This window comes from Ornithorhynchus anatinus, chromosome 4 (assembly GCF_004115215.2).
Source record: "Ornithorhynchus anatinus isolate Pmale09 chromosome 4, mOrnAna1.pri.v4, whole genome shotgun sequence".
Lineage (NCBI taxonomy): Eukaryota > Metazoa > Chordata > Mammalia > Monotremata > Ornithorhynchidae > Ornithorhynchus > Ornithorhynchus anatinus.
In genome coordinates, this window is record NC_041731.1 from 69,474,770 (window position 1) to 69,493,199 (window position 18,430).

Consider the following 18,430-nt stretch of genomic DNA (forward strand, 5'->3'; position numbering starts at 1 on the left):
ACTTTTCCCTCAGATGGTTCTGAAAAGTAAAATAATCAATGCTCTCTGTTTTCAGCACAACCAGGGAGATATAGAAGTGACCGATGGCAAGAGACAAGATTAAGACGGTAAGTGGGTTGGCTTTAGAGGAGGGAAGTGTATGGGGAGAGAAGCGAGAGAGGTAGGAAAGGGAGAGCTGATTGAGTGTCTTAGAAAGATGATAAGGAATTCTATTTGATGCAGACATGGACAGGTAACCATAGGAGGTTTCTGAACAATGAGAAACATATGCAGTGTGTTTATTTTGAAAAACAATCTATCGAAAAACAATTTTTGCAGCAGAGTGAAATATGGACTGGAGAGGGGAAGAGATATGAGGCAAGGAAGTTAATGTAGCAGCAGTGACAGGGTATGACAAGTGTTTCGAACAACATATTGCACTGGGTTTGTAAGTGAAATGAAGGTTAATTAAATACAGGTTAACACCACTAGAATCACTCATTCCACTCCATGCAAACTGCTAACTCACTGACCTGAAGCACTTATCTGATCCCACCTTGATTACTGCAACATCCTTCTTGCTGACCTCCCTCCCTCCTGCCCCTCCCCTCTCTGGTCCATACTTTACTCTGGTCTTTTGGAATGAAGAGATTTTTAATATAAAAGCGAAAGGGATCATCTGGACGGGCAGCTTCATAATACGGATGTGCTACATATGGAGGATATTTAAGACGTGCATTCAATAAAATGAATTGAAGAGAATTATGTGGAAACTTCTGTTATTAAAGCTGTCATAAAGAGATTTTCTGAATTTTACATAAACTGTTCTATTTAACATTATACATTTCTTCATATCCCCGCAGAATAGTAAATATGTGATTTGGGAACAAGAAAAATTTAAATCACTGAAGAGAAGAAATTTGGGAAACTGCTGTTTAAAATTAAGATTAATGGAACTCATTTGGCAGACTTTTCAAAATTAATTAGGGAGACAGAACGTTTTGTGAAATGACACTTTTTTAAGTCAGCAATTTTCAAAAATATACTGGTTTGGAAGGAATCTATTATGTGTCTGCTTTATTGGTATCACACTTGCTAAAATTACTTATAAAATACGTTGACCTTTGATTGGCCATTTAACATTTTGGTTTATAAAGACAGCATTACTGACTGGCTCAAGACTGTATTTTATGGAGCACCAATGTAAGTTATTCAGTCAATCAATCATATTTATTGAGCAATTATTGTATGCAGAGCACTGTTTTATGTGGTTGGGAAAGTATTTCATTCATTACTATGTGCTAAGTGCTTATACTGTACTAAGTGCTTGGAATGTACAATTCGGCAACAGATAGAGACAATTTCTGCTCAGTGACGGGCTCACAGCCTAAACGGGGAGACAGCAGAGCAAAACAGAACAAAACAAAAACAAGACAACACCATCATGATAAATAGAAGCAAGGGGATGTACATCTCATTTACAAAATAGGGTAATAAATAATATATACAAATGAGCACAGTGCTGAGGGGAGGGGAAGGGGGGAAGAGCAGAAGGTGGGGAAGGAGGGGAGGAGGAGCGAGGGAAAGGGGGGCTCAGTCTCGGAAGGCCTCCTGGAGGAGAAATAAAACACAGCCAGAAGACCCATTCCTTGCCCACAACGAGTTTAGGGTCCAGTTATTCACACAATTCAAGAAATACTACAGTCTTCAATTGGGCTATTGCTTACTGTAAAGGCTCAGTGAAAAGCTGCTTCTGCATGTAGGAATGATAATGGTGGTATTTACTTACGTGTTTACTATGGATTAAGAACTAGAGTAGATACAAGATGATGAGATCAGATATAGTCTCTATCACACGTGGGGCTCACATTCTAAGAGGTGGGCAGAGCAAATATTTTATTCCCATTTTACAGATAAAAAACTGAGGCAGGAGTAGAGTGATTTGCTTAAGGTTGCAAAGCAGGCTAATGGCAATGACTGCCACTGGGAATCTTATGCTCTTTCCACAGGGCTTAGGAAAACACTTAAAATACACCTAAAGAGCTAAATTTTTAAATGTAGCGCATAAAATTGTGACATCTTAATCTGGAAACTACTTAAAAACTCAGAAACATCAAGTACTTCAAACTGTGATCACAAAAAAAAATACCTGCTTCCTGTCTGCTGGGTGATCTTGGGCAAGTCATTTAACTTCTCTGTGCCTCAGTTACCTCATCTGTAAAATAGGGATTGAATTCTCCCTCCAATTTAGACAGCAAGCTTCTTGTGGGGCAAGGATGGTGTCCAACCTGATTATCTTGTATCTACACCAGGTCTTAGTACAGTATCTGGTAAACAGTAAGTGCTTGACAAGTGCCATTAAAGTAAATATTGAAAAGACCTACTATTTTAACACCAGTTCCATCAAATGGGCAAAATGTAATGAGTTAACTTTCAGAAATACAGCAGCTGTTAGCAACTCTAGGTCATGTTTTAAGGGAAAAATGAACTGCCTTCAGGAAAATTACACAACTCTATATTCAAACATGTGTATGATAAACATTTAAAATATCACCCTTGTGCTTTGACTTACTTGCAATAGAAAAAAAAACCAGACCAAATGTTATTTTAAAACAGCTTTTAAATTGCAAGCACACCATGTCTGATAAACTACTAACCCACAGCAAATTTAATAACATCCCGCCAAACAAAAGTAATGTTTTCTGGCAATGCACATATTTGTAAGCTAAATGGCAAGTTGTCCTAAAAGTCTATAGGGTATAAAATGAATAACACACGTTCCTTCGAGACTGTAAACTACTTGTAGACACATGTTCCCTCTAGACTGTAAACTACTTGTAGGGAGAGAATGTCTAGTAAAACTGGTATACTGTACTCTCGCAAGTGTTAGCACAGTGACCTACAAAGTAAGCATTCAATAAATGATAAATTTATTTTAAAATCTAATAATGTAACATAAAATAAATTCCTACTTAATTTTAACTACTGGAGAATTTTATCAAACTGCATATATCAAACACCTGAAATGACTAGGGGACTGAAGAAGGAATCACTTTTCCTTGACCCAAAGTGATGTAGAGGTCCTTAATATTATTTCTAATTACAATCTTTTTGAGATAGTCATGAAAACATGAAGCCTCCCGTAATAACCTCCAGCAGCCATTGACCTAAAAATCATTGGATCCTATTGCCACTCTTTATGAAGAGTTATACCATAACATAGCTGTGAATTTCCACTGCAGTAGCCACCGTCAAGTGAAGAATATATTTCACTCAAATCTACAACAGCATAAAGTTTGAAAAACAGAAAGTAGAACTTGTGACCATTAGTAGCAGCACTATAAAACTTCTTGGTAATTTTCCCTAGTCAATAGCAAAGTTGAATTTGGAAATCATAAAATGTTAAGCGTACGCTTGACACCAATTAAAATAATTATATATTAACTTTATGCGGAGCAAATGCAGTCAAAATGTGCCTACCTAATGCTGATACATTGGTGAATACGACAGAAAGTCTCAAATATGAAGAGTCGAGCATTCTCGATGAAATCTTCAAGGCAAGCTACCAAGAAAAAGTCATTCACGAGGACCTAAAGAAAAGTGACAAAGAATAACTTAACAGGAAGTTTTTAGAACAGTACTTTTATTCTGTATCCATTACCACAGTTTAGCTTTTTCCACATTTAAGTCATAAAAAATCTGCATTCAGGCTAAAATGACTAGGCAATTTTATACACTCCATCTACAACCAACTTCAACCCTCCATTTAAATCATTAGCACTGCAGTAAAAGAAGGGAAGCCAGTGCTAGAAGGCACTACTCGATCAATTGTCCTATATCATCCATTGCAATTAACATTTAAACACACCATGGGAGCAACGTTGAAAAATAATTTTACATACGTGGAAATCCCCTCAAGTCATTCCATTCCATACCTAGTTCATTTACTGCTCGTCTCCCTTAGCACAAAAGGAGATGAGTCAGAAAGCATATATTTGCACTTCCACTAGAGCACAACAAGTTTTCCAGTAATATCCTTTGATAATCTCTATTTCCAAATCCTGGCAAATTACATGAAATCTTTAACAGGTTCTTCTAATACTGAGCCCAGCACCATTTTTCTATGTCACTGGAACACTGAGTAGCAAAAAGATTTGAAAACTTCCTCCTTTCGTTGGTCTAATCTTGTTCAGGAAAAGACTCAGCTACTTTAATTTGAAGTCACACTTTTAAAATGCATACACCAGAATCTGTATATTTAGTTTTAGGTAGTGTCCATGATGTGGGGTGAAATTAGGTGAAGAACGAACATAGAAAAAAAAAAATCAGCCAACCAAGCCAGAACCTAGCATGCACTTACATTCTTGGTGGTGAAGGGAGGCAAATTTATCAAATTCAGAAGGAGCTCTGTTGCCTCAAAACATGAATACATGGAAATAGCTTAAATTTATCATTCAAAACATACAAGACTTCAAAACAGAATAAAGTGTTGGCTCAAGATTCTCTTGCACTGAATTTGGCTGAGATAGCTGGAGCGAAACACCAAAGAATAAAAGTATTAAATTAATGATAGTATTTAAGGAGCTGTGGCTGGTAACCATATTGGAAAATACAATCAAGAGACACGATCTTTGCCCTCTAAGAGTTTACAATCTAACGGAAAACTGACAGGCAGAGGCCACTCACAAGGCACTATGGTTGTTGAGAGTATGCCAGGCAACACAGATAAATGAATAGGAATAATAAAGAGTAGTTGGAAATGAGTGTAACCAACCAATCAATAGCATATATTGAGTTCTTTCTCTGTGCAGGGCACTATACTAAATGTTTGAGGAAGTACAATGCAATGGAAGTGGTAAACAATGAGTTTATCTACCGCAGGTGGCAGACATTTCAATAATTAGAGATGGAAATAGCAGATCAAACAGCTATATACATAAGGGGGTGACATGACTATCAAGTGCTTCAGTGCATAAATTGAGGAATATAAATACATGTGTGCTTGTTGGGAAACACAGGGATCCAACATGGGAATGTGAACTGTAATTGGGGATTGCCTCCTGGATATAGGATAAAGGATATAGGCTTTCAGATTTTCGATATGGGAAGAGCTGTGATCTACAGGATTTGAGAGGAAGTACCTAGCTGATACAGCAGCAGTAGTTAGTGACAGGCAGAATGTAAGAATTAAAAGACAGCATGGTGGGGTGGGCAGTTGTAATGGGAGAATTATTCTTTCAATAGTCCATATTTTAAAATGAAATTTAACTACAATCATCTCGGAGCTACTTTTCATTAAAGCATTAGTCTTTATTGTCTTCATGCTTTGTGTTATGCAGTTAGTTCACAGATTTCCAGAGCGACCATTTCAAAATGCACACCAGCCAATCTACCTGGTCAAAGTGGAACAGTATGGGGGTTACTTGGCCATTGCTGCTTTAGTTAACAACCAAAGAAAGACATATTAAAAAATTTAGCAAGTTAGCCATCGCAAGGGTAAGCTGTGTTTGAGACTTACCGATTCACACTCCCTCAATTTTTTTTGGGCGCCATCAAAGTCAAAGTTAACATACAGGCATTCGACGAACTCTGTAATGGGATCTTTGTAAGTGTATGACTCCTGCAAAAATAAAGCATTGGCATTATCAAATCTTGTGTCATATAACTTAGTATGTATACATTAAATCGTACATGCAAGAAGTGAAACGGAACTTATCTCAATGAAAAGTTATCCCAACTATCCCAACTTGGATAAATCTATCTGAGAGTAGTCTGTTAAGCATTGTCTGGGAGTCGTAGGGGAAGGCAGAGTCAGAATGCTGTTCCCCTTTCCTTATGTGTTTGCAGTTTTCCAAGGAACAGGGGGCCCATCACCAACATCAAACCCTTGGTTTGGCAGTTTCTCTGAAGTGTTCTCATTGAAAGTATGTATTCCCTGGCACCTGTACTGAGGAAGTGTGTGAAAATAAATCAGATTATATTAAATTATAGTAGGTTAGATAGGTCTTCGTGACAACTTTTGCTCTGAAATTAGTCTTCATTACATCCAAATCACAAAGAATGGGCATGATGTGATTTTTTGTATTTAGAGTCACACTTACAAATTGATTTTTTTTTTTAAAAGAAGTGCCTTCTGAAGTAGTGGTAGCCAGGATTTAATTGTCATTTTCAATATCATGAAACCTTGTTCCTTATGAATCTCTAAACAGAGGTAAATTCACAGGTTAATAATAAACCCCAATTGAAAAATCAATGTAGCATTAGTTGATCAATGGTATTTATTGACCACTTACTGTCCGTAAAGCAATTGCATTATGCAGAGTACTTGGGAGAGTACAATACAACAGAGATGGTAGTCAGTTTCCCTGCCCACAAGGAGCTTACAGTAGAGTGGAAGGCAATCTATTCGAAGTGAACATCATTATGATTACTTACGTTATCAAATTATCTCTTTCTGATAAATGAAATATACAAATTTTACAGGGACGGACAGAATAGGACTTCTTAGGCACACTGCTACCAACCAGGTTTGGGTAACTCAGCAAAGACTCTGCATGTCATGCAGGTTCTGAAGCATAAATATTAGTGAAATTAGACCCTGGGGCTGAACTTGTCAACTCCTGTGCTAGTCCAAGGAAGCAAACTTGGGCCAAGATGTGGTTCGACATATTCAGCCAGCATCTCCCTGCTTGGCACATACCCCCATCCTTGGCGGTGTTACCCTAATGAGCTAGGAGATTCGGGAACATTATGGACCAACAAATACTGTTGTACAGTAGAGAAATGTAACTATGTATATGAAAACTGGAGAGACTTGGTTCAACCACCAGTGCTGTTTAATTCCGATGGATCCACATTCCATTTGATAAGAGTGAAGAAACCTACACTGCTGCTCAAAAAATGACAACTTCCGCTAATCAAAGTGCACACATTTATTCATTCATTCAATAATATTTATTGAGCGCTTACTATGTGCAGAGCACTGTACTAAGCGCTTGGAATGAACAAGTCGGCAGCAGATAGAGACAGTCCCTGCCATTTGACGGGCTTACAGTCTAATTGGGGGAGACGGACAGACAAGAACAATGGCAATAAATAGAGTCAAGGGGTAGCATTATGGCACTTTGGAACTTGGAGAAGAAAACAGAAATATGCCTAATCAAAACAATAATAAGTGCTTAGGAAGTGTCAAACATTGTTCTAAGGACTGGGGGAGATCATGTTAATCAGACTGGACAAAGTCCCTGTCCAACATGGAGCTCATCTAAGTACGAGGGAGAACAGGTACTGACTCCCCCCTTTGCAAGTGAGAAACAGAGGTACAGAAGTTAAGTGAATTGCCCAAGTCACACAGTAGGGATTTCTCTGACTCCTAATCCGTACTCTTTCCATTAGGCCATGCTGCTTCATTGTTCCCTGGATTTATACTCTCCTGTTTCAAGCATATAAGTGTGGGTGTGTGTATATATATATAAAATAATGTTGGTATTTGTTAAGCACTTACTATTGTGCAGAGCACTGTTCTAAGCGCTGGGGTAGATACAGGGTAATCAGGTTGTCCCATGTGAGGCTCACAGTTAACCCCCATTTTACAGATGAGGTAACTGAGGCACAGAGAAGTTAAGCGACTTGCCCATAGTCACACAGCTGACAAGTGGCAGAGCCGGGAGTCGAACCCATGACCTCTGACTCCGAAGCCCAGACTCTTTCCACTGAGTCACGACATCCATATATATGTGTTAGTATTTAATCAGGAAGGACAGCACAGAACACACAATTTAGCCAAAAAAAAAGTTTTGGAGGAGATTTTACAGTTTTAAAATTTCCATTATTTTTAATCAGTCTAGTTTTAAAATTCTTACCTGCTGGATAACCTTGACAAGATCTTTCAGTACTTGTCTGCGTTTTCTAACGTCTTTGTTTGTTATGACGGCTGTAGTCAGATAGCGAAGGATATGAGGGCACATAGTCTGAATTGCATTAAGGTACCTAAAAGGAAACCAAGGAACATTAACACCTCCTGTACCTTTCCAAAGATTCCTAAAAACAGAGATTCCAACCAGAAGACAAAGAGGAACACAATAAGTTTGAACATGGTGAAGTACTACCATTTAAGTCTGTTGAGATTTCAAAGATACAAAGTTTGAATATTTGTCGTTCTCTCACCAAACCACCCAAAATCACACAAAACACATCACCATCATCATTATCAATAGGGGGTGGTCTGTTAGTGTTGGAAGGGCAGGAGCAGCAATCCATGTGGCATCCTTGACTTCTTGGCACTCGGTCTATTCCAAGAAAACACCAACACAGGGGCCTTCACCTTAGCATCACATTTAATCTGCTCCAGCTCTAAGTTCTAAATGCCAGCAGTAATACCACGGCGTCACTGATCCATACTCATTAAACACTACTAAATTGTAAATCTACAGGGTTGTGTCCCCCATTAATGGAGACAGATGAAAGGAGGTAATTTTGGCCAACTTCTTCAATATTCGGGAACTATCCTAATATCTAAACTGGGAATGTTAGTTTCTAGAAGAGATTTATTCTTGCAACATAACTGTCTTCTTTCAATTCAGAATTACTACATCAAGAAACTATTCATCCCTTTATCTGTTGAGTGCCCACTGTGTACAGAGCAACATAGTAAATACGTGGAAGAATATGATACAATAGGTTTAAAAGACACAAAGCTTATCCACAAGGAGCTTACAACTGGCTCTTTTAATTCTAAATCAATTAATTGCATTTGAGTACTTACTATGCACAGGGCATGGTACTAAGTGCTTGGGAGAGTACAACACGTTCCAGGCCCATAATGAGCTTACAGTCTACAAGTAAGATCAAGTTGGTATAAAATATTCAGTGGCATAGAGGAACAGGAGCCAAATTCCTCCAATATTCATGAAGATGAGCACACCCACTCACACACACAAACAAAAGTCCAGACTCAGGTACTTGTCCTATGTTTCCCATCGGTAGGTAGTGCATTGTAATTCCCAAAGGCCAATCAATTAATGAGCACTTACTATGTGCAGAGCACTGTACTAATGCTTGGGAATGTAGGGTCATCAGGGGAAAAGTAGAAGCATAGGAACAAGCAGGGGTCAACCCCCTTTCCTTTGCATCCAGTTTCTTTTGTTAATTGAGAATCAGCAATCAGGGCTTCCTTGCTGTAAATTTCAGCTTCCTGGCCCAAACCAGCAGGGATTGCCTTTCTGCTAAATCTGAAAATTGGGGCAGTGGATAATTTGGGGCTACTTAGTTCACTCCTTGGGGCTACAGACCGGAGACTGTAGTGAGGGACAGTCCTTACCAACTGTCATTTAGAACCACAGAAACTTCCTAATATCCCCTTTGTAACACATTTGCTTACATAGTGGGTAAAGCCAACATTCACTGGAAAACTTCATAGCCAGCCACCCTTGTTCTCATGGCTACTCCACCACTGACCTTGCCAAGAGCTCCTATTTAGCCCTGTCACCCTGCTTTTCCTCACCTGATGTGCAATATTCACCAATATCCTGAATTTGGGGAACAAAGTGGGCCTTCCCCTGACAAAGCCCTCCTTTCCTCTTCTTCTTGTCCCTTGGGTGTCGCCCTGACTTCCCTTCATTTCTACCCCTTCCCAGCCCCACAGCACTCATGTACAGATCTGTAATTTATTTACGTTAATATCTTTTTCCCCTCTAGACTGAAAGCACCTTGTGGGGAGGGAATTTGTTTTTACTGTTATATTGTACTCTCCCAAGTGCTTAGTACAGTGCTCTGCACACATTAAGTGCTTAATAAATACAACCGAATGAATGATTGACTCCATCAGGAACTGTCTACCAACTCTATTGTATTGTACTCTCCCAAGCGCTTAGCATAGGGCTCTACACACAAGAAGTCCTCAATAAATACCATCGATCCATTGACTGGACAGAATAAGGGTATAATACTTTCCCCAAAATTGCAAAACCACCAGCTGCTGGGAAGAAACAACAGAGAGACCAAACTGGCACACAACCAGTAATGGAATAGTTGAAATCTGGATGAAATAGCAAAATTGAACAGCCTCTACTCTGCCCTAATCCTCCTTGACCTTTCAGTGGCCTTCGACAGCACGGACAACCCTTCCTGGAAACTCTTTTCAGCGGTGGTTTTACTGGCACAGTTTTCCCCTCATGATCATTTCTTCTCAGCCTCCTTCTCTCTGCACTACTTTAACTGCAGTGGGAGGTAGTTCTGGGTTCTCTTCTCAATATACAGTCACTCTTTCAGGGAGGTCACTTGCTCACACAGAAGTCACCATTACTACTAGAGCAGCGTTTCAGCTACCAGTTCTGCATCTTCAGCCCGCACATCTTAACTGCTCTACAGATGCCTATTTGCAGTTTCCTCATCTGCAAATGGGGACTGTATACCTGTTCTCTCTCCAACATATATTGAGAGTCCCATCCGGACCACGGACTATGTCTAACCCGATTATGCTTCTGCAGCCTCCTACTTCCTGCTTCCTTCAGGACTACTCTGATGTACTGCAGATACCTCAAATTTAACATGTTGAAACAGAACTCCTCACACTCCCACCAAATACTTGCCCACCCCGTGACTTTCCCATCACGGAAGAGAGCCCCATCCTGGCTTGTCTCACAAGCCCATGACCTTGGCATTATCCTTGACTTCTCTCTCATCCAATCCATATATTCAACTTGTCACCAAATCCTGTCACTTTAACCTTCACAACAATGCTGAAATCCACCCTTTCCTCTCCACTCAAGCTACCACATTAATCCCAGCACTTAGCCTATCCTGCCTTGATTACTATGTTGGCCTCCTTGCTGACCTCCCTGCCTTCTGTCTCTCTCCACTCCAGTCCATATTTCACTTTATTGCCCGGATCATTTTTCTACAAAAGTGTTCAGTTCGTATTTCCCCACTCCTCAGGAACTTCCATTAGTCGCCCACTCTCCCCACATCAGACAGACACTCCTTATCATTGGCTTTTAAAGCAATCCCTGTGCCCGCTCCTACCGTACTCCCTGATTTCCTACAAAAACTCATCATTCTTGCATGGCTCCTCAAACACCAACACACTTCGATCCTATCTCGCCACCAACCTCTTACCCACATCTTGCCTCTGGCCTGGTATTCCCTCCTCTTCATATCTGAAAACCATTCTTCCCATTTTCAAAGCTGTCAAAGAGCCATCCCCAACTAAACCCTCATATCCTTCTCCCTTCTGCATCACCCTTGAACTTGGATTTGCAGACTTTATTCACCCCACCCTCAGCCACCCAGCACTTAGGCACATATCCATAATTTATTTTAATGCCTGTCTCCACTCTAGACTGTAAGCTTCTTGTCGGCAGGAAACATGTCTACCAACTCGGTTACACTACTCTCCCAAGTGTTTAGTAGTGGTCTGCACATGGAAAGTGCTCAATAAATACATTTGACCTACTGATCCTGTATCTAACCCAATGCTTAGTACTGTGCTTGTCACACAATAAGGGTTTAATCACTACTATTACTTCAGTCAATAATCGTATTTATTGAGTGCTTACTGGGTGCAGAGCAATGTACTAAGCACTTGGGAGAGGACAATACAACAGTCAGTGGGCATGCTGACAAAGGGCTCACAATCTAAAGGGAGAGACAGGCATTAAAATGAATTACAGATTTTTTAAAAACCACTAATTTTTAAGCACTAACTTTATGCCAGACACTATACTAAGCATTGGGGTAGACACAAGCTAATGAGGTCAGCCACAGTAAAAGTCTAACATGAGGTTCACAATTCTAGTTCCCATTTTTAGATGAAGTGAATGAGACACAGAGAAGTTAAATGACTTGCCCAAGGTCACACAGAAGACAAGTGCAGAGCTAGCATTAGAACCCAGGTCCTCTGACTTCCAGGCCCATGCTCTATCGACTACATCAATCTGCTTCTGTACACAAGTGCTGGGTGGCTGGGGTGGATATAAAACTAACATACTACATGGGTTCCATACTTGCAATTACAGAAATATTTACGCCCTCTTCTCCATATGCATTTAACACCAAGAAAATCTTCCTTACTAATGTAATATGAAATTTATATTATCTAACCTTTTCCAAATTGACAAAATGGACATATTTTACATATTACACTTGTACAACTAGATATTAGGCAAAGCATATTAAAAATGCATCTTCTTTCATATTGGTATGTACACTTAGTGACGGTGCTAGCTTTCTACTATTAGTCAAGGACTCTTGGTATCTGGTATCTCAGATATTGTTTTACAATTAACAGTTAAAATATGTCAAGTGCACAAGCCACCTCAATTTTAGATAGAAAATTGAGGCAAAGATATCAATAAGTACAATATAAGTGACTTAAAATTGCACAGTCAATCTAAGTTTTCATTTCAAGGACAAACATTTCCACATGCTCCTTAAGATTAAAAAAGCCACCTAAAACTCACAATCCCTTTACATAATTATGGTATTTGTTAAGCGTTTACTATGTATCAGGCAATGTAATATGCTTTAAAAAAGCAATAATGTGCCCTCAGCTTTAAAGTGAAATTTCAAATTTTTCACCCAACAATCAGACTATAGGTGATACAGAGCAACAATATTTAAGGAAAATATTTGTTCTACCTGAATTCAGACAGCACTGCTACATACAAGCGTCTTAGAATGAAAATATAGGACATAAGCTCTTTTGACAATCCACACAATATACAATAAAGCAACCCACAGATTAATCTGACCATTAGAAGCTTTACTACAGCCAACCTATTATCAGAGTTCCTTAAGATTAAAGTTTAAAAGTTCTTGTTGAGAGGTGCCCATTTGTTTTTTCTCCTCTCGTGTGCCTTTCCACAATTAGGCTCTAGACGGGCCTAGTTTAAATCTGGATGACCAAAGATGTCTGGGTTTGGTAAATATAGGTAAATGCTGCCTTGGGCAATATGAGTCTTCTGAAGCAGTGACTTGGGCAGTTTTACTGCAAGAATAAACTATCATTAGGGAGTTCATGACAACAGTACTTTTAATTCTCATAGATTCAAGTTGGAAGATTAGCAGGTGCTCACAAAATACATACAGTTTTGTCAACTGCAGACTTATTTAGTGCCTAGAGCGAACAAAGCAATCACTGTACTTTCGTGAAAGCAAAAGGCACCAAGGCAGGAGGAAATTAACTGTGCACAATCTTAGGATCCAACTGACTGAATTCTGTTTCTGATTGCTTGAGGAGAGGAAGGTAGTCAGTTCCTCCTTCCTGAAACAGCAGAAAGATGGGCTAGAACTGGTACTAGAAACCCCAGTGACCAAACTTTTGGGGAGGGGTCAGGTGTCCAAAGAACCCAGTTAGGTTCAGGTAGGTTTAGACCTCCTTTGCCCTCCTCTTGCATGACCAGAGCCAGGAGTAAGATTGACAGTTCTAGGGAAGTGAACACTTGCATCTTCCCAACAAAGAATAATCTTCATTTACTTATTCATTCAATCAATCGTATTTATTGAGAATTTACTTTGTGTAAAGTACTATACTAAGCACTTGGAAGAATACAATACAACCACAGCCCTTGCCCCAAGTAGCTAATCTTCAAATGAAAAACAAAGAAGTGGTGAAGAAGGTGGAGGGATGAGGTGAAACGCACATCTTGGTGAAGTTCAATGAAGCTTAAAAAAAGGCCATGTATGAAACAGGTACAGTGGAGTGAGCATCAGGCTGACCTGTGCACCCAGCCACAACACCTGGTAGTCACCCTTCTTTTTCCCTGGGCAGGAAGCCCAACAATTCATTTTGATTCAGGGTTCAGGCAAGTGAGATCCTAAATGTTTAATGCTTGCCAAAATGGGCTAAGAAGAGCCTGGAAACTCTGGTCCGGGCAGCTCTTACCTAGAGCTGTCTTAAGGTCCACTCTGTGTGCCAGCTGTCAACATTCAGAGGACATTTCATCTTTGAACATTAAGTCTTTCAGAATAATAGGCATCCCATTCCATATTTAGCAAGATTAGATCACTTTTACTATTTTAGCCTATGCTAATGTCCTTCCTACTGTAGGTCTACAAATAGTCATTTTTTCCCCCAACCGTGGAGACAAGCACACAATGTTTCAGAGTTTCCATTATACAAACCATGCATTCAGGAGTCTTTTAAAAACTTAATTTGACCTAAATCAATTAAACTGATAAGGGACGAACACTCACTATGGTTTGAGATATATTTGGGTCCTGCAACTCTGGTCTTATTTTACTAATAGTTTGGTAAGCTTACATTCTCTCCTAGTTTAAGCTTGAAGAACCTTTTTAAAGAATCTCACCTACCTTATTCAATTGAACCCTCTTAAAAAAACACCTTACCTGGGATCTGGAACAGTCCAACTGTCCAACTGAACTCACTCATTTTCAAAGGCCAAGTTGCTAAGCAGCAGCATGGCCTAGTGGAAAGAGCATGGGCCTCGGAGTCAGAGGACCTGAGTTCTAACTGCCACTTGTCTGCCGTGTGACCTTGAGCAAGTCACTTAACTCCTCATTGCCTCAGTTACCTCCCCGTGAGCCCCAAGTGGGACATGGATGGTGTCGAGACTGATTATATTGTGTATCTACCCCATCGCTTAGCACGGCACCTGGTACACAGTAAGCACTTAAAAAAAAGACCATGGAAAAGTTGCTAAAAAAAAACGACTGCGAAGAAAAACCTGTAATCTGAAATTTGGCCCACTACTACAAAAATTATAAAGTGATCAATTCCTAAGAGCAAGCAGGGGGATTTCCCTGGGGTCCTAAATGCACCAAAGCAGGCAACAGTAACCACGCCACAGGGGTAAATTTCCAAGTTATCATGGCTGGAATGTGACCCTGGAAACAATCAGTGAACTGCTGCCAGGTGGGTTGCCCTGCACCTGCACTCTTCGTGCCCCTTTGGACCAGGTATTATCACTACCAACACTACTTATTGAGTACGTACTGTGTGCAGAACACTTACTATATGTGCAGAACACTGTACTAAGTGCTTGGGAAGAGTACAATACAAGAGAGTTGTCAGACATGTTCCTTGCCTATAATGAGCTTATAGTCTAGAGGGCTAGAAACACAAGAGAGGGCTCAAGGAGCACGGGACCCAGACATTATGGTTGCAGGTCCCCAATAACTGCCCAGAAGGGTCATCCATTTATGGTTGCCAGTGACTGAGAAAGTTTCACAGTTAACCAGAGCAATAGTCTGCGAAGCAGCATGACCGGATGGAAAATGTAAGGGACCAGGAGTCAGGGACCTGGGTTCTAATCCGGGGTCTGCGCCTTGGCCGCTTAACAACCTTGGGCAGGTCATAATGTTTCTGTGCCTCGGTCTTCTCGTGTGTAAAATGAACATTAAATATCACTTCTCCCTGCCCTTTGGAGAGCTTGGGACACATGTGGAATCTGATTATCCTCTATCTACCCTAGTGGCTAGCACAGGAAATGGCACGTAGTTAAGTGCCTGACAAACATCACCATTATTATTATTATTAATAATAGTTTATCGGACCATTTCAATTCAATCTTTCTAAACGGTAGACATAATAGCACAATTTAGTGTTCAAATAATACCATAATTTAGTGTTCAAAGATTAAAACATGAGAGCACATTACTAGTTTCCCATCTTCCCTCCCAAGCCCGGTCCGCTCCCAGACTTCTCCATCACCGTGGATGGCACGACCATCCTTCCCGTCCCGCAGGCCCGCAATCTCGGTGTCATCCTTGACTCGTCCCTCTCGTTCACCCCACACATCCTATCCGTTACCAAGACCTGCCGGTTTCACCTCTACAATATCGCCAAGATCCGCCCTTTCCTCTCCACCCAAACGGCTACCTTACTATTACGGGCTCTCGTTATATCCCGGCTAGACTACTGTGTCAGCCTTCTCTCTGACCTCCCTTCCTCCTCTCTCGCCCCGCTCCGGTCTATTCTTCACTCCGCTGCCCGGCTCATCTTCCTGCAGAAACGATCTGGGCATGTCACTCCCCTTCTTAAACAACTCCAGTGGTTGCCTATCGACCTCCGCTCCAAACAAAAACTCCTCACTCTAGGCTTCAAGGCTCTCCATCACCTTGCCCCTTCCTACCTCTCCTCCCTTCTCTCTTTCTACCGCCCACCCCGCACGCTCCGCTCCTCTGCCGCCCACCTCCTCGCCGTCCCTCGGTCTCGCCTATCCCGCCGTCGACCCCTGGGTCACGTCCTCCCGCGGTCCTGGAACGCCCTCCCTCCTCACCTCCGCCAAACTGATTCTCTTTCCCTCTTCAAAACCTTACTTAAAAATCACCTCCTCCAAGAGGCGTTCCCAGACTGAGCTCCTCTTCCCCCTCTACTCCCTCTGCCATCCCCCCTTTACCTCTCCGCAGCTAAAGCCTCATTTTCCCCTTTTCCCTCTGCTCCTCCACCTCTCCCTTCCCATCCCCACAGCACTGTACCCGTCCGCTCAACTGTATATATTTTCGTTACCCTATTTATTTTGTTAATGAATTGTACATCGCCTTGATTCTATTTAGTTGCCATTGTTTTTACGAGATGTTCTTCCCCTTGACTCTGTTTAGTGCCATTGTTCTCGTCTGTCCGTCTCCCCCGATTAGACTGTAAGCCCGTCAAACGGCAGGGACTGTCTCTATCTGTTGCCGACTTGTTCATCCCAAGCGCTTAGTACAGTGCTCTGCACATAGTAAGCGCTCAATAAATACTATTGAATGAATGAATGAATAGTTTCCAGCTTCCTGCTGAGGACAGTCTTTTATCTTTCCTAAAATGTAGCAGGCATCTAGTGTAATGAGCCAGCCATATAGCAGTCGATAGATGAGTTCCAATTGTCTGATTTAGGCTTTTCATCACTCAGTTAAACATTTAATGTTCATTACTTCACCGTATGTCTACTCAGTTCTAAAACTGACTTTCCAACAGGCTTATTTACTTCATATATTTCATTTGCTCATGATTTCATTCTAAAATCCTCCTTCAGTAACAAAAAGTTCCCTCATGATTTAATTTCTGTAGTTGTTAGCCATCTTTCCAGACCCTCCCACTCCCAATCCCAGAAGTTGTAACCATTCACACCAAAGTTAAATGTGAATTGATTGGTTGGACTCTCTCATCTCATCCTGCCTAACCCTTTAAACACCTAACACAATACAGAAAATGTGGGAACACATCATGCACTAATTACTGTCACAGCCCAGAAGCTCTCAGTCCCAGCCGACGTTACATTCAGACATTACATTCCGTCACTGCAGGGAAATCAATTCCCTCTACATGTTTTCTCTCACACCACCTCCTCCTCACTATTTCCTGAACACGGACACGAAGTCCATTTCTCCCCTTTGGCCAGTGTTTTGGCCACACAAATGGGGCCAGAGGAAAGGGGTGGAGGTCTTTGGTGGGCTTAGGTACCCTCTTCGCCTCATTAAGTGCAGTCAGGTGTCTAGGTAGAGAATCTTGCTGGTCCTACTTCTCCCACCTCCCTTGGCTTTCCTCTGCAGCTGGATTTGGCTCCAGAGTGGAACAATGTCTGGTCTCCATGGGGGTGAAAGCTGACACAGAGGTAGAGGATGGACAGAGTTGTACATTGGTTGGAATTAGGAGCCAATGGAGAACCAAAGGAGGGACATGGCCAGATCAAACTAAACCAGCTCCCTGACTCCTGGAACATGGTGGTCCAGAGCAAATTTATCTGGTCTTCAGAGTCCCAAGACTGGGTAATATTTTCTTGCCATTTTCTGCTGGAAGCAAAGGCCTCTGCAGGGTCCACAAGTTTCCCCAATAATCTCCATTCCACCCAAAAAAGCTTAGTTGAATAAGAGGGGTGGGGGGGTGGAGAATAAGGATTTGTTGGAGGGGAGGGGAAAGAGGGGATGCTTGTGATACACAAGGGACAAAATCTCAGTACAAAAGGTGGAGTGGAATGTTCAAGGGAAGGGAGTGATCTATAGAGTAATTTTTAATAAACTATGAGCTCGTTATAGGTAGGGAACATATCTACAATTCTGTTATACTGTTATATTGTAGTCTTTCAAGCATTAGTACAAAGCTCTGCACACAGTAAGTCCTCAATACATACAATTGATTGAATTACCTATAGTATTGGGTCATCATGTTAAGGCTGCTTCTGGAATAGAACCAAATTCATTGTATTTACATGGGAAAATGGTACTCTATGATTTAACTGTTAACGAAACATTCCCATTTTTGAGGGACTTATTAGGGACATATCCTGGGAGAACCCTGTATTCCATTCTACCTCCCTCTCTGACCACCTGGTCACCTTAAGGGGAATGATTTGGAGAGAGTGTGACATGGGTTCCTGATCATAGCAAGTAGCTAATTTTAGGAAGGATGGCGAAGGGAAATCTAGAATGCTCAAACCTGGAAAAGTTAGCACTGACAGAATATGTTTCCACCATGCGCTTTAACTACGATGCTAACAGGGAATTAGTGAAC

At 41.1% G+C, this 18,430-nt stretch overlaps 1 protein-coding gene across 1 annotated transcript in view; it reads right to left on the minus strand.

Moving 5' to 3' along the window:
• EIF3E (eukaryotic translation initiation factor 3 subunit E) overlaps positions 1–18,430 on the minus strand; it is a 42,563-nt gene that overhangs the window by 5,035 nt on the left and 19,098 nt on the right. The window contains exons 8-10 of the mRNA XM_029063426.1: positions 7,842–7,968; positions 5,498–5,599; positions 3,460–3,569 (exon numbers count right to left, since the gene is read on the minus strand). Coding sequence (XP_028919259.1) covers positions 3,460–3,569; positions 5,498–5,599; positions 7,842–7,968 — 339 coding nt within the window. The remainder of the gene's footprint in view (positions 1–3,459; positions 3,570–5,497; positions 5,600–7,841; positions 7,969–18,430) is intronic.